We start from the raw sequence: 19,972 nt of genomic DNA, 5'->3' as shown, positions 1-19,972 counted from the left end.
CGGGTTGGAGAGCAAACTGATGTTTTACGACTACAATAACAGGCTCTGTATTCTCTGTTGGAGTTGTGTGTGATTGTATCTCGCTGAGAAGGAAACAGCTGCGGGTCGGCTTTAACTTGGAAAAGCATGTTTTGTTGGTGATTCCCAGTGATGGACTCTCAATATTCACTTTGTTTTCAGTCTGAAAGAGTTAATGTTAGATGAAGAGAAATGCTTTCAACTGGATAGCATGTTTCAATATATGCATCATATTTTGATAGAAATCATTGCGAATCAGCTTTACGGGGAATATTGCCAGTCAGCAAATCACAGATGACAGTGACGAGGAAAGAGATGCAATACAAATTAAAATGCTTAGAAGTATTACATAAATTAAATTAAAATAAATGTAATTTTTTATTTTCACGTGCCATTGTTTAAACTATTGGATACTTGTCAAACAGTTAGATAGAAATGGGCCGTTCACACCAGGGACGATAACTATAACGATATAACGATTTAGTTTTAAAAATCTTTCTAAATGTAAAGGAATATCAGTAAGTCCGTTTAGTTGGAATCATTTGGACTCAAGGACACTGTTTCTGACGTCACAAACTTCCTAACCAATCAGATCAACGTGTGATCGTCAACCAGTGGATCTCTGAGCTGAGTGAGTGAGTGGAGGCGGGGCTCATTTGCATATTCATAGAACCACGAATACTAAATGAGGCAAGGGTGTCGAGTTACATTCAAGATATTTTGAGGCATGAAGATGAAAAAACATTTAAATATGTCAGTTTGGTGATCAAAGATGAGTTTTAAGGGATAGAAGTATTGACTACAGGAAGAAAAAAGGCGAATGGTATTGGATTCAGCCCTGAAAAAAATTATATTCAGGGCATCCTTAATAAAAAAATTATGAAACATTAGTCTTTTCACTGTAAAAATGTTTTCACAAAGCAGTGCTTTTCTAGTTTTATTAATTTGTTAAGATAAATATTAATTGTCAGCGCACTAAGGTTTAAAAAAGGCCATCCGGCCCTCAACCTAAAGCGAGTCTGACAACAACATGAGTAAACAATGACTTCATTTTCATTTTAAAGTGAACTAATCCATATATTGTGAACTGATCAGTGAAGAGACAATATCGCCGTTGAGAACTTTTATAGGTGAACCTCAGTTTCAGTTCCCAGATGAAGTGGGGGAGCAGTCTGGTTGTACGCCTCACTTTTTCCACTTTTTCTCTCTATGGTTTCGGGTGAATACTTTCTAAACTCACTGCCAAAGCTCACAGCGACTGCCAAGACAGTGTGAGTGTGTGAGACGCGGATCTATACGTATGCCGAGCGCAGACTGGGTTCAGCCGTCTGTCTGCACAACATTACTCTGAACAAAACCAGCATTGTGTTTCTGCGCTGTGTGCCTCATACAGGACTCTTTCAGGGATTCTCCAACTCTATATCACTCCCGCCGCCAGCTGGAGATGAGTTCACACGCTCATTGCTGGAGTTTGAAGTGTTGATAGAAACAGGGATGGCAGAAACATGTGTTTCATCTTCATCCACCCTGGAGAATACAAGACATGCGAAGAATACTTGCAGACACACTATTTCACTATACTCAAGTGTGTTAATGATTAGCTACCTAGAAGTGAGCCATTTTGGAACAATTCATTTTGTACTATGTATATTTTAGCTGTAATTAAATTGTAGTAAAGCATAACTTTAAGTGTATTTAGTGTACTTTTGTGAGCAACTTCAAGTATACTTAGTGGGCCCTATTTTAACGATCTGAAACGCCAGTATCAACTGCAAAACGCAAGTAACTTTGTGGGCGGATCGCGCAAATCTAAAATGTGTTGGTCTGAAGTAGCTTCATTACTCATAGGTGTGGTTTGGGCGTAACGTGAAATAAACCAATCAGAGCATCATCTCACATTCCCTTTAAGAGCAGGCGCGCTTGTTCCATGGCGGATTGCTATTATAACGGCGGATTTGCCAGGAGCGGTTCACAGCCGAGGAGACCGACGTTCTCGTCAGGGCCGTAAAACACATAGAAGTGACATCGGGGATGGAGAAACACTCCCAAATTAGCTTCGGTTAAACAGGCGTATGATAATTTGGGTAAATGTGTAAGCTAGATTTATGACTATTTTTTCACATCTTCATGGACACCACAATGATTTCCCTCGTGTGGTAATATTTTTCCTTGTAATAATGTATGGTTTTCTAAAAATGAGAACTGCTGCGTCTGTGAGTAGATGAGAGAAGCAAAGTGTGTGTGTGCGTTGTGCACACGCTACATTATGGCCAAGTATGCGCCCTTAAAATAGCCTCTGAATAACATGCGCAACGCGCCACTGACTTTAGACGAGGTTTCTCCTGGTCAGTGGCGGAATTGTTTTCTAAACCTGCAAAATAGCACCAGGGAACGTTTGCGCCGGAACACGCCTCCTCTTTTCGCTGAACCGCCCCCGGGAGCGCAAGTTCATTCCCTAATTTACCGACATGCGTCTGTGGAGGGAAAAGTCCGCTGTGCGCGGGTGCAAAATAGGAATGATACATGCGTCAGTGTACAAAGTCAATTGCGCTGGGTGTAAGATAGGGCCCAGTGTGTGTTTGTGTAGGGACTTATTACATGCTTGATTAGTGATATTAAAGTGTACTTTATTTTGTGTTACAAATACATTACATTGTGTTAATTATTTACGAGTGTCTTTGAAACACACAAGCAATATTCCATAAGTGTATTATATTTGAGTAAAAAGTATATGCTCAGTAATACCTTTGTCTTCAATAACAAATGCACATTAATAAACAAATAATACTTTGTACAATATACTATTGTATACTATAATGTATTTTGAAAGTATACTTTCAATGCATTGTTACAATTATTATTTCCAGCACACAGTTAAAAATATACCTAGAATATATTTTTAATAAAGTGCAAATAAATACACTTTAAAAAAATAAACAGAATTTTCACTTCAAATATATTTTTTGAAAATATACTAAAGTACAATTATTTTAAAGTGTGTTAAAAGTTGCATTGTGAAAGTTGGTAAAAGCATGATGCTAATATACTTTTAATATATTTAAAGATAGTAACAAATTTTGTTTGTATATTTGCAATGTACTATTGAAAAAGGGAATATATTTCAAATACAACAAAGCTTCTTTTTTTCACCAGGGCAGACAATCGACATCTTTATTAGAGTCGTTTAGGGCCGTGACAGGGTTAGCGGGAAGGAAGGATGCGAGATGAAGAGAAAGAAAGCTTGTGGTTGTTTGGTCTTTCGGTCAGAGACCCTGAACCTCTGATGATGAAGACCAGAGGATGATGAAGAAGCGTGATCAGTGAGATCATTTCGGACACTGAGCAGAGCTTGTGTTTGTTGGGTTGGAGGAAGTTCTGTTGCCTTCTTTCCTGATAAGAACTAAATGGATTATCTTGTCTTTAAAGTCCTTATAAAGTTGTGCTGGTCTGTTCTTCTCTCGTATATCTGAGTGAAACGCTTCTGGAACAAGAGCAAATGTGGGCGGGGCTTGATTGTGTCTGTGTGGAATTGATTGGATGGTTGTGGTTTGCTATTGGCTGATCTCATGTGAGTGACAGGTTATAGCCCCGCCCACATCATCAGAGAAGAGAAGAGATGCTGCAAGAGGAACTTATTCTGATTCAACATTATTAACACAATAATGATGTGCACCGATAAATCATTAATGATAATCACTGAAATATTCCAGTAGAAAAACAAGAATTGTCGGTAACACTTTATTTTACAGTGTCCTTGTTGCATGTAGTTACTCTAGTAATAACTGTAAATTACGCATAATTACATGCAACTAATCCTCAACCAAACCCTAATCCTACGCTAACCCTATAGTAATTAAATGTGGTTGCTTAATATTACTCAGTACTTAAATATATATGACACCTTAAAATAAAGTGACATACAGACAATAAAAATAATTCCAAACCAGCTTTGTAGACGTGGACAAATTTATTTTATTTTATTTTATTTTATTTTATTTTATTTTATTTTATTTTATTTTATTTTAATTCATAATAATAAATGCAATAAAATATATAAAAAAATAATAATAAAATATCAAAAATTAAATAGAAAATAGAATAAATAAAAAATATATATATATATATATATATATATATATATATATATATATATATATGTATATATGTAAAGGATACATCATGCAGATGCACTGGGACACATCCTCAGTGATGTAACCTGGGGTCATTGGGTGTTTCGGGTCTTTCAACATCAGACACCCTCGCCCAGGCGACCCGACCGGAGTTGATCAGACCCCGGCCTGTGTCCCAGCAGCAATTGCCCATGGTTCTGCCCTCTTAATCCACAGCCAACGTGTGGCTTTCTCTGCAGCTTCAGTTGCGGATCTGATCGCCTTTCTTTTAGCTTCCCCTGTGATGCCTAGGGTTTTAAACACACTGCAGAGTGATCGCCCTGCAAATCCTCTGCAGCCCACCTCCAGAGGCTCACAACGGGTTTGCCAGCCCTGCCTTCTACACTCTTCAACTAGCTCCTGGTACTTGGCGCGCTTTCTCTCATTGGCCTCGTCCATGCGCTCTTCCCAAGGCACAGTGAGCTCCAACAAGATCAACTGCTTGGTAGAATCTGAGAATATAATCATGTCTGGACGAAGCCTTGTGGATATTATTCTGGTTGGGATCTTTAGCTGTTTTCCAATATCCACTTCCAGTTGCCAATCAGTGGCAGTAGTGAGGAGGCCAGACTTTGCTCTGGGTTGTGGAAGGGCTTTCTCTCCGGCTCTAAGAAAGTTGATGCTCCTTGGATTGTGGTGGCCCTTGATGGTGTTAATGGCTGTAGCTATGCTCTCAGCAACTGCCTTAAGCACCTGGTTGTGGCGCCAGCGATAACGCCCATCTCCGAGGGCTTTTGGACAGCTACTAAGGAGGTGCTCTAGGGATCCCCTTTTCCCATTTTGTCCAAGCTCCTTGCTGTCCCATTCCCACCATCCTGCTAGCTCTAACTTCCTCCACGCCTGCCCGCACTTCCTCCTGAACAAGATGTTGACGCTCTTTGCCTTGAGCATTGTCAACTCTTGTTACCGGGAAGTAGCCAAAGCCTGCACGCCCTGTTGCTATGGGCCCCACCAGTGCCTTCTGCCTCAGCCGTGACTCAGCCACCTCCAGCGATTTTCCTGCACTCCATTTCCTGCCTGTTCGCACCTGTATGCCAGCTGCTGCCACCTTTGGATCCCTGGACTCTCTATACTGCCATGCTTCCCGTGTTCTTGACACCATGAACTCCTCAGAAAGGCTGTTAATTGGGATTTGCAGGACATTGCTGGTGCCATACAAGGCAGCACTGCTCAGACTGCGAGGTAACCCAAGCCATCTACGCAGATAACTGCTGATCTTTCTCTCCAGGGCCTCGACAGTTGTTATGGGCACTTCGTACATCAGCAGGGGCCACAAGATCTGGGGCAGGATAGAATGCTGGTAAATCCAGGCCTTAAACTTCCCAGGTAGACCTGATTTGTCCACCCTGCTCAGCCAAGACTCAAGCTCTTTGCTGGTTTTCTGGATGGAGGCAGAATCCTTGAGGCTACAGTCGAAAACCTTGCCGAGGCTCTTGACTGGCTTCTCGGTTATGGACGGGATGGTGACTCCGGCCAGTGAAAATCGGAACTTGTCCACTACTTTCCCTCTTTTGAGCACTAGCGACCTTGATTTTTCTGGTTTAAAGCTCATCCTTGCCCAGTTGATGAGCTTCTCTAGCCCTTGGAGAATCCACCTACTGCCCTGTACGGATGTAGTGGTGACTGTCAGATCATCCATGAAAGCTCTTATTGGGGGCTGTCGCACTCCAGATTTCATCAAGGGGCCTCTGCACTCTACCTCTGCCGACTTCACAATCATGTTCATGGCAAGGGCAAAGAGAATTACTGAGATGGTACAACCTGTAATTATGCCTTTCTCTAACCGATGCCAGTCTGATACCCCTGACCCAGTAGTGGCTCTTAACCTGAACTTGCAATAATAATCCAGGATAAGGTCTGTGATTTTGCTGGGAACATAATGTCGCTGGAGGGCAAGCACAATGAGATTGTGTGGTATGGAGCCATATGCATTAGCAAGGTCCAACCATAACATTGAAAGGTCTCCTTTTCCTTCACGAGCCTCCCTAATGATTTGTGTGATGACTCCCGTGTGTTCCAAACATCCTGGCACTCCCGGGATTCCACCCTTCTGAACAGAGGTGTCAATATAGTTGTTCTTCAAGAGGAACTCAGTTAGTCGTCGTGACAAGACACTGAAGAATAGCTTGCCTTCGACGCTCAGCAGTGAGATGACTCTAAACTGACTGATGTTCTTGGAATTTTCTTCCTTGGGGATCCATACACCTTCTGCGTATCTCCACTGCTTTGCAACTCTTCCCCTACGCCAGATCATCCTCAGACTCTTCCACAGGTACCGAAGGAGTTGCGGGCAGCGCTTGTACACAGTGTATGGAACTCCACTAGGCCCTGGAGCGGAGGCTGATCTAGCTTTTTCCACCACCTCCTGCACCTCTGTCCAGCTGGGCTCCCTCATGACAAATTCAACTGTCGGAGGATGTGGGGTTATTAGGGCTGTGTGTGGTTCCAGTTCCAGGTCCCTATCTGGGTCGCTCAAGGTGTTGTGCAAAAAAGAGTTCACCTCCTCATTTGAGCATGTGAGGCTGCCACTGCGCTTGTCACCAAGAAGCTTTTTAGTGAAGGAAAAGGGGTTGGAAATAAAGGCAGCACGCTTCCTTGCTCTTTCCTTACCCCTCCTCCGGTGCCACTCTGCCCTGCGCAGGGACATGAGCTTCTTTCTTAAGATGTTACGAAGCTCAGCGAGTGGTTGCTTTTCCTCTTCTCTAGCCACCTTATACTGTTGTTTAAGACTTCGAAGCTCCTGACGCAGTTGATGGATCTGTGTGGCTCTACGATTCCTAGCATAGGAGGGCTTGGCATTTCCATTCTCAACATAGCCAAATCTCTCGGCTGCATAGCTGACTATAATTGCCGTCATGGCCTCCAGCCGGCTGTCCACTTCTCCCTTAGCTGTAGCTTCAAGGATCTTGCTAACATCGATGTCAAACTGCGACCACATGCTTTGGCTGTTAGCTGAAGGCCACTTGATCCGCTTCTGTGGGACTATTCTGCAGGGATTGGAGGGTTCCACTGCTTGGAGGGACTGGGCTCTGTGGGGTGAATCCTGGCCGGGCTCCTCCTGCGTCTCACCAGGATCAGATCCTGTGCGCTGCAGTACACTCTCCCGCTCCGTGCATTTCATCCTTGCCTGATGTATTTTCAGGCCGTGCAGGTTCTTGCATACCTTTCCGCAGATGCATCTTGCTTGCATTGTCGAAATTCCATATATATATATATATATAAAATAATGAAAAAATAATAATAATAAGAAATAAAATAAAAGAATGCTTTTTTTTTAAATTAAAATCTTTGCCGGCCAGCTTGACATCAACAGGTGTTTGGTGTCGTGGCTGTGTCTGTGTTGTGTCCATCATCATTCAGATCTAGTGTTTTCTCCGCTTCATCTCAGTGTGGTTGTGTAACGATGACTGATGAGTATTCATGTGTGTGTTTGTCAGATGCTGTACCCGCTTCTGCCGGGCTTTCTGGACAGTAATGCGTTCTCGGAGAGCGGGACGCTGCATGTTCCCGAGGACATCAGGCGAGTCCTGCACATCTGCACACAAACACTGCATTCACTCACAGTCTTCCAGGTGCATCCACAGATCCGACAGCAGCTCTTCGCCTACATCTTCTTCTTCATCAACGCTCTGCTGTTCAACCTGCTGATGGAGAGAGGTGAGACATGAGCTGTGTCCGAAACGTTCACTCATTCACTCATTCACTAATCCCTATATAGTGTATGGCAGGAAAAAAAGTGCATCTGTCCATCATAAAAGTGCATCTATCCATCATAAAAGTGCATCTATCCATCATAAAAGTGCATCTCTCCATCATAAAAGTGCATCTGTCCATCATAAAAGCGCATCTATCCATCATAAAAGTGCATCTATCCATCATAAAAGTGCATCTATCCATCATAAAAGTGCATCTATCCATAATAAAAGTGCATCTATCCATCATAAAAGTGCATCTGTCCATCATAAAAGTGCATCTGTCCATCATAAAAGTGCATCTATCATCATAAAAGTGCATCTGTCCATCATAAAAGTGCATCTATCCATCATAAAAGTGCATCTGTCCATCATAAAAGCGCATCTATCCATCATAAAAGGGCATCTGTCCATCATAAAAGTGCATCTATCCATCATAAAAGTGCATCTATCCATCACAAAAGTGCATCTGTCCATCATAAAAGTGCATCTATCCATCATAAAAGTGCATCTATCCATCATAAAAGTGCATCTGTCCATCATAAAAGTAACTAATTTGTAAATCTATGCCAACACATGACAATACATAAATATGTTTCTAAATATGCAAATTGTTGTTTGTCGCGATTTCAAAATAAAAGTTTAAACGGCTGTTGCATTTCTGTCATACAAAAGTGGCCAAAATATCAAAGATTAAGTCGACATCTGAATTTGTTGTTTGGCCAGTATTAAACAAGGATTTGATCATGCCGTAGTGCAACAACAACTAACACCAGGCCGTTTGTTATAATGCGTAATGTACATAATGTCACGGTGGGTTGCAGGAAGGCAGACAGAAACGAGGATATAATTCCACAACGAAGGTTTATTAGTAATTAAACACAGGACGGCAGAACAGGCAGAAACACACACACACACACACTAAATAAGAGATCGGACAAGGACTGACAGAAATACAAACACAGATTACACTGATTAACAGAACACAGGTGAGACATGATGAAGATGACTAAACAGGTGAAACAACTGAACTGATGATGACGGTAACCATAGAAACAAATGAGTGGCGGGAAAACAGAGCAAAGACATGTGACTAATGCAAACAAGACTCAGACAGAACTCAACTGTGACACATAAGTTATGTTTATATTAGTTTAAATCATTTATTTTACAGTGTTGTTCAATAAAACCCATATGATAACTTACTTTGATACTTTATTTATTTGCTTATTATATATTTGTATTTTAAAGGCGTTTGTTCACTTGGATCTATTTTTAATACCACAATTTTTATCCGATTAATCGATGGAATGATCTGTAGAATACTAAAATAATCGATAGATGCAGATGTGAACGTTGTCAAAATGATTCCAGTTCACACGCGGAAACGACAAAACATTCTGTATTATGAGTTTTTAAGGCCAGACAAGTAATTTGGTGAGGTCAGTTTGTAAAGAAAGACTACACACCTGCACACATATATACTCAAATATTCATATCTATAGACTAAATGTCAACGTACGGGTATTATTGCTTTAGGTTTGTGTTTAGTTTATTGACAGTGTTTATCACGTCTGGTGTTTATGGCCATGTAAATAAATATAGCATGTTATACATAAAGATTAATCAGTATTTTGGCAAATGATGTGGGCATGTTCGAATGTACTTTTACAACAGTTGTTTAGAACACGTAAAACTGCGCAGCGTTATCACAACAATGAAGTCAACAAATACAGTAACATCTATGATAACCAATTTAGTATTAAACCTTACTTTTCTTGCGGTTAATTCATTTTAATGAAATAAAAGCATGTCATTAAACGCAACATTTATAAAAATAGAACTTTACCTCATCCATGAACATGATTTTCGATTCCCGTCTGATTTACATCCACGGTGGAGTTGAAAACGACAGTTCCCATCATTCCACGCTCCTTCACATCGTCATCAAGCTACGCCATTGTTGTTGTTTGGAATGTAGCGCCCTCTAGCGGCAGAACATCTTGCATATTGTACCTTTAAAAGTTTTCTGTTTTCTGTTAGAACGGTGTTGTGTTAGCGGCCACTAAGTTAATAACTAATGATCTTTGCAACGGAAGTGAATCAATCAAAACTAACTTTATCTGGACAGTAACTTTATTCTAGATCTGCTGTAAAGCCTAAACAATCTCTGTTACTGTAATCTCCTATTATCACTGTAAAGCTGCTGTGAAACATCTATATTGTTAAAGCGCTGTATAAATGAAGGAGACTTGACTTGATGTTCAGCAATGCTTCTGCTCATGTGACTCCCGCTCTCGTGTGAAGGGTCCGGCGGGACGTTTTTCCACTGGTCCCGTGGGGTTCAGATCAGGGCTAATCTGGACCTGCTGATGGACTGGGCTCACAGTGCCGGACTCGGGGATCTGGCTCACGGTTATCTTCTCAAGATCTCCTCCGCTGTCAATCTACTGGCCACGCCGAGGGAGAACCTCTTACAGGTGCTCGTTCTGTTCACATTTCTATTCATGCGGAAAATATTATTTAAGCTTCATCCTTCCCTCATGTCCTGTATAAATCCTTCCCTCGCGGGTCAAAATGCCCCAAAACCCTATATATATATTTTTTTTATTATTATTATTTTTTTTTATTTTTTTTTGTCCAGAAAGCTTATTGTATTTCATTTTGATAATATTTTTTCTTTTTTCTAATGCAATTTTTGTTGGAGATTTTTATTACTAGATTTGATCAATAAATAAATAAATAAATAGTAATTTAAGCACATTCCTGACATTCTTTCAACTTTAATTCAAAATAACTCACAATTTCATGCATAACCCTTTTAATTCAGCTCTAAATATCTTACATTGGGTGTCTTTGTCGACCTCTTGTGGAAAATAATAATATAACATGATATTTCATGACTCTAGATATGCTTATAGCTCTATATGGAGTAAATAAGCTATTCCTCTGGGTCCTAAAGTCAGTTTAACTTCAGTATGCATTCAGATACACATGTAGACATTATACAATAATATTTTTGGTAAAGTTTTAGCATTGTTAGTTTGCATTTTGAGCATTTTTAGGTTTTTCTATGTGAACTGAAGCATTCCTCGCACTCCATTCATTCCTATGGGAGTCAGATTGACCCGCGAGGGAAGGATTTGTTACTTTTTTACTCCTCGGATCCATTCAAATCTTTTTTGTGTACTCGTGGTTCAAGTCCTGGGGTCTTGGACCCCTCAGATGAGCACTCAATTTTTACATTTAAAAAAATATATTTTCCGGGTCAAAATGACCCGAGGGAAGGATGAAGGTTCACCTAAAACCTTAAATATTGCACTATGTGAGCATTAAAGGAAGGAAGGAATCTTGTTTGCATTCCCGTCTTATTACAGATGCATTCCTCTTTCATCACAATCTCGCATTAGTATGTTCCTCAGAAATAATTAACAGGAAACATTACTCATTAAAGGATAAAGCTTCGTGAGCACAAAGAGATTATTTCATGGCATTAGATAAAGATGCTGGATAAGACACGTCTGCGTCTGACACGGAACCGATGATCTCGTCCTGCGACACCACATAGAAGCTATAGTGAGCTGCATTAATGGGAGACGTTTTTCTGAAAATAATGAAAATAATAAATGAATACATTATATTAAAATAAATCGATTAAATAGCTAGAAATTTATTTAAATAAAAATAAATAAATGGTACATTAATACATTAAACAAATAATTAAAATAGTATTTAAATAAATTAAATGCATTTTATTCAACTAAAAACATAAATTAAATAGAATTACATTAACAAAATAAATTATTTGAAACAAATAAAATAGAATTAAAATAAATAAATAATAAATTAATGCATTATAATAAAATAAATTGATTAAAATCAATAAACTTTATTTAAATAAAAATAAGTACGGTACATAAAAATGATTAAAATAATAAATTAATACATTCAATATTTTTTTTATAAATGTTTATTTAAATAAAATAAATTTGATTAAACTCAAAACATAAATTAAATAAAAATAATATTAAACTTAAATAAATACATTTTTAATAAAAACTAATTAAAATAATAAATTAATACAATATATTAAAATAATTTGATTAAAATAAATAACATTTTATTTAAATAGAAATAAATTAATACAATGATTAAAATAAATAAATTAATGCATTATATTTAAATTGATTAACGTAAATAAATAAATAAAATAAAAATAAAATAAGATGAAACTAAGTAACTACTAAAATTAAATAAATGGATTAAAATAAAAAGAGCTTGGTTATGTGAACGTTGTATCGTTCTTCACTCATTATGGAAACGTTACTTTTGAATGTTTTCTGAACATTCCGAAACAAGTTACATTAAAAAAAAAAAAAACATTAGACAAACATCCAACTAAAACATTTCAGAAAAATGTGTTGTTAAATAATGTTTTTATGCTAACGTTACAAGGTTAAAACATTATTAGTTGTCATCAGGGTGGAAAACACTCGATCTTCACGCACAGTTACATCATCACTATATCAGGCCATAAGGGGAACTAGGAAAAGTGTCTAGAAAGTGATTTCGTTCTCACACAGTGGTTTCCGGCACTACTTTCTAAATGCATTTTTGTATTGACAGCAAGGGCGCAGACATCTTGGCCTCATGTTTACATGTGTTTACAAAAAGCGGCCACCTTATTAGTCTAGCGTGAAGCACGTGATCATCACTGATGATCAAAATATGATTACTACGCGACATTAAACAGTAATAAAAAATAAACTGCAGGATTACACATGGAGAACTTTTATTTTCTCGCCCAAAAACAATAGATGTTTTTATTGCAATGAAAAGAATTTAGTTCCCCTTATATGGGAACGGGATTGAACGTAAAACATCATTAAAAGGTGTGTAATGTGTGTGAGTGTGTGTGTGTGTGTCTGCAGATGTGCTGGAAGGCTCTACGGATGGAGTTCAGGAGTCTAAACGCAGCTCAGCTTCATCACATGCTGAGAGAGTACGAGCCTCGACACTCGTGTGCCGATACATGGACGCCTTCCAGTGACGAGACTCTCACGACCGGTGACACACACACACACACACACTCATCACACAAGCCTTCTGAATCTCATGCACCGGGTCCATGAGAGCCTTATTTCAAAGAAACAATATGTCTCTGCCTTATATTTACTCAAATGTGACCCTGGACCACAGAACCGTGTCGCACGGGTATATCTGTGGCCAGCAATACATGTTATGGGTCAAAATTATCAATTTTTCTTTAATGCCAAAAATCATGAGGATATTAAGTAAAGATCATGTTGCATGAAGATATTTTGTAAATTTCCGACTGTAAATATATATATTTTTTTTTTAATTTGTGAGTGAATGCTGCACAATCGAGAACATAAATGCACAACTTTAAAGACGATTTTCTCAATGTTTTGATTTTTTTGCATCCTCAGATTCCAGATTTACAAATATTGTCCTATATCCTAACACACCAGACATCAGTGGAAAGCTTATTTATTCAGCTTTCAGATGATATATAAATCTCAATTTCAAAAAATGTATCTTTATGACTGGATTTGTGGTCCAGAGTCTCATATTGGAATCAATTGACAGACAATATTGTGTGGAAAAAGGTTTGGCTTGTACCTCAATATTTAATTACAAAATTAAAGAGGTTATCATTCAGAATTATACACAGAATTTACCTAGTTACACATTACATTGTGAAATTTAAAAGTTACATTGATTTTAATTGCACTTTTTGAGACAGTTGCCCTGAAACTGGTTCATTTATTCCGGCACTGCCTGTTTGTAGGATCATTTTGGCAAAACATTTGTGATTTTATCAGTAAATATATTGATGGCCAATTTGTGTTGTTCTGGAAACATTTATTACTTGGTCTTTTGAAGAACTATAGTCCACAGTCAGGCTTATATAATACATTTTATTCTTTTAATGGCAAAATTCTATGTTCACAAATGCACATTTTCCAGTAAAAAAACATGTTTTACATCATTTAAGAAAGAAATGAGCTTTATATTGACTCATTTTGATTTTCTATGAAGCAATAAGCATTTAAATCTGTGAAAAAGTGTAAATGTGTCAATGTGTTCATGTAGATCTACATTAATCTCTCTAGTGTGCAACTCTGTTACATTTGTTGTATTGGTAACACTTTACAATAAAGTTCATTAGTTAACGTGAGTTAACTACACTAGTTAGCATTATAAAGCATTTATTAATCTTTGTTCATGTTAATTTCAACATTTACTAATACATTATTAAAATCTTGTTTACAATAGTTAATGCACTGTGAACTAACATGAACATAAACTAACATTAACAAAGATTAATAAATGGCTACCCACCAAATAAATCAATAATTTGACACAAAATATTGATTTAAAAGGGAGTTTATTGATTTAAAAATGAATGTATTGCTTCCGCTAAAGAAAATAGTCCGTTCCGTCTCTGCGGTTAGAATCCTGCGTCCATAGCAACGCTCTGTTTTACATGGCAACGGTGTGTTTGTCCAGAGAATGTCTAATAACGCGCTCTGCACTTTCTTTTCTCTCGAGGCATCGACAACACAGCTGACACAGGTAAATACACAACACAGCTGACACAGGTAAATACACAACACAGCTGACACAGGTAAATACACAACACAGCTGACACAGGTAAATACACAACACAGCTGACACAGGTAAACACACAACACAGCTGACACAGGTAAACACACAACACAGCTGACACAGGTAAATACACAACACAGCTGACACAGGTAAATACACAACACAGCTGACACAGGTAAATACACAACACAGCTGACACAGGTAAACACACAACACAGCTGACACAGGTAAACACACAACACAGCTGACACAGGTAAACACACAACACAGCTGACACAGTTAAACACACAACACAGCTGACACAGGTAAACACACAACACAGCTGACACAGGTAAACACACAACACAGCTGACACACAGCTGACACAGGTAAACACACAACACAGCTGACACAGGTAAACACACAACACAGCTGACAGGGAAACACACAACACAGCTGACACAGGTGAACACACAACACAGCTGACACAGGTAAACACACAACACAGCTGACACACAGCTGACACAGGCAAATACACAACACAGCTGACACAGGTAAACACACAACACAGCTGACACACAGCTGACACAGGTAAACACACAACACAGCTGACACAGGTAAACACACAACACAGCTGACAGGGAAACACACAACACAGCTGACAGGGAAACACACAACACAGCTGACACAGGTGAACACACAACACAGCTGACACAGGTAAACACACAACACAGCTGACACACAGCTGACACAGGCAAATACACAACACAGCTGACACAGGTAAACACACAACACAGCTGACACACAGCTGACACAGGTAAACACACAACACAGCTGACACAGGTAAACACACAACACAGCTGACAGGGAAACACACAACACAGCTGACACAGGTGAACACACAACACAGCTGACACAGGCAAATACACAACACAGCTGACACAGGTAAACACACAACAAAGCTGACACAGGTAAACACACAACACAGCTGACACAGGCAAATACACAACACAGCTGACACAGGTAAACACACAACACAGCTGACACACAGCTGACACAGGTAAACACACAACACAGCTGACACAGGTAAACACACAAAACAGCTGACACAGGTAAACACACAACACAGCTGACACAGGTAAACACAACACAGCTGACACAGGTAAACACACAACACAGCTGACACAGGTAACTACACAACACAGCTGACACAGATAAATACACAGGTAAACACACAACACAGCTGACACAGGGAAACACACAACACAGCTGACACAGGTAAACACACAACACAGCTGACACAGGTAAATACACAACACAGCTGACACTGGTAAATACACAACACAGCTGACACAGGTAACTACACAACACAGCTGACACAGGTAAATACACAACACAGCTGACACTGGTAAATACACAACACAGCTGACACTGGTAAATACACAACACAGCTGACACAGGTAACTACACAACACAGCTGACACAGGTAAACACACAACACAGCTGACACAGGTAACTACACAACACAGCTGACACAGGTAACTACACAACACAGCTGACACAGGTAAACACACAACACAGCTGACACAGGTAAACACACAACACAGCTGACACAGGTAAACACAACACAGCTGACACAGGTAAACACACAACACAGCTGACACAGGTAACTACACAACACAGCTGACACAGGTAAATACACAGGTAAACACACAACACAGCTGACACAGGGAAACACACAACACAGCTGACACAGGGAAATACACAACACAGCTGACACAGGTAAATACACAACACAGTTGACACAGGTAAACACACAACACAGCTGACACAGGGAAATACACAACACAGCTGACACTGGTAAATACACAACACAGTTGACACAGGTAAACACACAACACAGCTGACACAGGTAAACACACAACACAGCTGACACAGGGAAATACACAACACAGCTGACACAGGTAAATACACAACACAGCTGACACAGGTAAACACACAACACAGCTGACACACAGCTGACACAGGTAAACACACAACACAGCTGACACAGGTAAACACACAACACAGCTGACACAGGTAAACACACAACACAGCTGACACTGGTAAATACACAACACAGCTGACACAGGTAAACACACAACACAGCTGACACAGGTAAACACACAACACAGCTGACACACAGCTGACACAGGTAAACACACAACACAGCTGACACAGGTAAACACACAACACAGCTGACACAGGTAAACACACAACACAGCTGACACAGGTAAATACACAACACAGCTGACACAGGTAAACACACAACACAGCTGACACAGGTAAACACACAACACAGCTGACACAGGTAAACACACAACACAGCTGACACACAGCTGACACAGGTAAACACAACACAGCTGACACAGGTAAATACACAACACAGCTCACACAGGTAAACACACAACACAGCTGACACAGGTAAACACACAACACAGCTGACACAGGTAAACACACAACACAGCTGACACAGGTAACTACACAACACAGCTGACACAGGTAAACACACAACACAGCTGACACAGGTAAACACACAACACAGCTGACACAGGTAGACACACAACACAGCTGACACAGGTAAACACACAACACAGCTGACACAGGTAAATACACAACACAGCTGACACAGGTAAACACACAACACAGCTGACACAGGTAAATACACAACACAGCTGACACAGGTAAACACACAACACAGCTGACACAGGTAAACACACAACACAGCTGACACAGGTAAACACACAACACAGCTGACACAGGCAAATACACAACACAGCTGACACAGGTAACTACACAACACAGCTGACACAGGTAAACACACAACACAGCTGACACAGGTAAATACACAACACAGCTGACACAGGTAAACACACAACACCGCTGACACAGGTAAACACACAACACCGCTGACACACAGCTGACACACAGCTGACACAGGTAACTACACAACACAGCTGACACAGGTAAACACACAACACAGCTGACACAGGTAAACACACAACACAGCTGACACAGGTAAATACACAACACAGCTGACACAGGTAAACACACAACAGAGCTGACACAGGCAAACACACAACACAGCTGACACAGGTAAACACACAACACAGCTGACACAGGTAAACACACAACACACAACACAGCTGACACAGGTAAACACACAACACAGCTGACACAGGTAAACACACAACACAGCTGACACAGGTAAACACACAACACAGCTGACAGGTAAATACACGTGCTAGAAGAGTTCTTGTTTTGTTTGTTTCTGGTCCCGCTTCGGATGCCACAATGCCATCAAGTTTTATCTCTGGTCGTAATCAGTCCTTCACTGACCAATCAGCGTTCATTAGCAGAATGCTAGCGTGTTATGGGCAACAACAACTCAACCTGTAAGAAATCGAAAGGACATAAGTACTCGTTCATTCAACTTTTGACCTATAACCCATGTTGAACTTGCAAAACCTACAATCAAATCTGAGATTTCTCAACGGCTATCGGGTGAAAGAGACACGTTTAGCCGTCTAGCCCCATAGACTCCCATTCATTCTGCACTCATGGGCGATCGCCCCCAGTGGAACTCTGGTGGAACTACAACCAAAATTTGGTACAATAGGACTTAATAGGGAGTGCGCAGGCTCTCCGTAGACGGGCTCTGGTTATAGTTATCAAGAAATAACAGACCGCATTCTACATTAGAATTCAACCAAGCCATGTAATAATGTTAACTAATGAACCTTATTGTAAAGTGTTACCGTTGTATTTTCTTATATACTGTACTATTTGTAACATACTCTTCTTTTTTGTTAATAATAAATCTAACGTTTGGTGTGTTTGCAGCCGATATCCTGGAGAGTTTCGACAATCATCCGCCGCTCGTTCTTCCAGCCGACGGTTTCACACTCGAGCTCAAGAGACCAATCAGTGACAGCGATCTAATTAAACAACTACATCACTTCCTGAGCATCATCAGGGAAATCACTGACCCAGAATCCTCAGCACCGCCTCCAGTACGCACCTCCTTCATCTTTATCATATGATAGAACTAAATATTGATATTGATTGTATTTCACTAATTAGGTTCTCATTTAGTGCAGTGCTATTTTAGTGTAATTGAGATTTTTTTTATATATAAATTTTTTACATAAATTTATCATTTTTGTGTGTGGGGTTTTAGAATTTGTAGTAGTATTTATTAATATGTCTATATATTTTTCATATTATTTTATTTCAGTTTTAAATTAAATTATATATATATATATATATATAAATTATAATATTATAAATTATATTATAATATATATATAATATTTTATTTTATATAAATAATTATAATTTATAATAAATGAAAATGAGACATTTTGAGAAACAAGTAGCTGAAATAAAAAAATATATATTTAAAAATTATTTAAAAAATTTAAAAAATCTTTTTATTTTATAAAATGATTGTACTAACATTAATTTTAACAAAAATGGTTTTAAGAATCCTCAGAACCGCCAGAACACACACACACACACACACACACACACACACACACACACACACGTATGATTAAGTGTGTGTTCCTCCAGCTGGTGTCTGCAGTGCCGATGGAGGCCAAGCTCCTGAAACTGGAGGTTCATCCTAAAGCTCGCCTCGAGGTCGGTCAGGCGGAGTCGCTGTTTCCTCGCGCGATCGACTCGGGATCATGTGAAGCTCTGTTAAACACTAAACTGCAGAGTCTTGCTCTTCAGAATGAAGCTGTGTCGCGCATCAGCGTATCAGCGGATCCGTCGTGTTTGCTGACGCCACCGAACACACCGCAGAACCTGGAGCTCACCGACTCGAACCCTCAGACGCCCGGATCCAGCGGTGCCGGCGCACAGGAGGAAGGTGCGGGACACACACACCAAACACTACTCACACACCAGAGATCATTTCTGATGCTGTTTCACTAGTGTGTGCAGGACACTATAGCTCATTCCCAGATAGCAATGAGTCGGCGGCCCACCGTCGGCGCTCCGGCGGCAGTAGAAGCGGCAGAAGGGCGACATCGCAAACACGTTGGACGGCGCACCGCCGGCGGCAGCCGCTTTTTAAAAGCGGCAGCCGCCTTCCTACCGCCTTCGTTCCGCGGCCGGCCCGCGGGCCAACCGCCGTCCCGCCGCCGTTTTATTTAAGGCGGCCCTTCCGCGGCCCGCTGGAGGCAAGCGCTATTTTCGAGCGATCTGCCGCCGCTTATTCTGGCTATATATAATATTTAATATTTATAGCATGCAGTTTATCAAGAATAATGATTGCTCCAACCAGACAAATATCCATTTGGCATTTTTATTCCACATTTCAAAGTACATTAACTGTCATTTAAACAAGATATGTCAGATCACTGAAACATAACAGAAAAATAAATAAATCAATACTAACATGCAGGTTTCTTATTAAATTTTGGTAAAAAAACA

General features: G+C 39.8%; 2 protein-coding genes across 3 annotated transcripts in view; one reads left to right on the top strand and one right to left on the bottom strand.

The window, feature by feature from the left end:
- Window positions 1-19,972, top strand: part of radil2b (Ras association and DIL domains 2b) — a 53,672-nt gene that overhangs the window by 25,795 nt on the left and 7,905 nt on the right. For both annotated transcript variants that reach the window (XM_082152090.1, XM_082152091.1), the window contains exons 9-13: window positions 7,625-7,844; window positions 10,187-10,359; window positions 12,811-12,946; window positions 18,374-18,543; window positions 19,106-19,406. In XM_082152090.1, the coding sequence (XP_082008216.1) occupies window positions 7,625-7,844; window positions 10,187-10,359; window positions 12,811-12,946; window positions 18,374-18,543; window positions 19,106-19,406 (1,000 nt within the window). The remainder of the gene's footprint in view (window positions 1-7,624; window positions 7,845-10,186; window positions 10,360-12,810; window positions 12,947-18,373; window positions 18,544-19,105; window positions 19,407-19,972) is intronic.
- LOC309485624 (uncharacterized protein) lies at window positions 12,956-18,325 on the bottom strand (the record flags this gene model as incomplete). The annotated part of the gene is made up of 5 exons (XM_082152557.1): window positions 12,956-14,756; window positions 14,870-15,010; window positions 15,141-15,683; window positions 15,724-15,922; window positions 18,309-18,325. 5 exons carry the CDS (start codon window positions 18,323-18,325, stop codon window positions 14,421-14,423), a joined length of 1,236 nt encoding a protein of 411 aa, XP_082008683.1. The 3' UTR covers window positions 12,956-14,420.

This window comes from Leuciscus leuciscus, assembly GCF_965113295.1.
Source record: "Leuciscus leuciscus genome assembly, chromosome: 21".
Classification (NCBI taxonomy): domain Eukaryota; kingdom Metazoa; phylum Chordata; class Actinopteri; order Cypriniformes; family Leuciscidae; genus Leuciscus; species Leuciscus leuciscus.
This window is presented reverse-complemented; position numbering and strand designations above follow the sequence as displayed.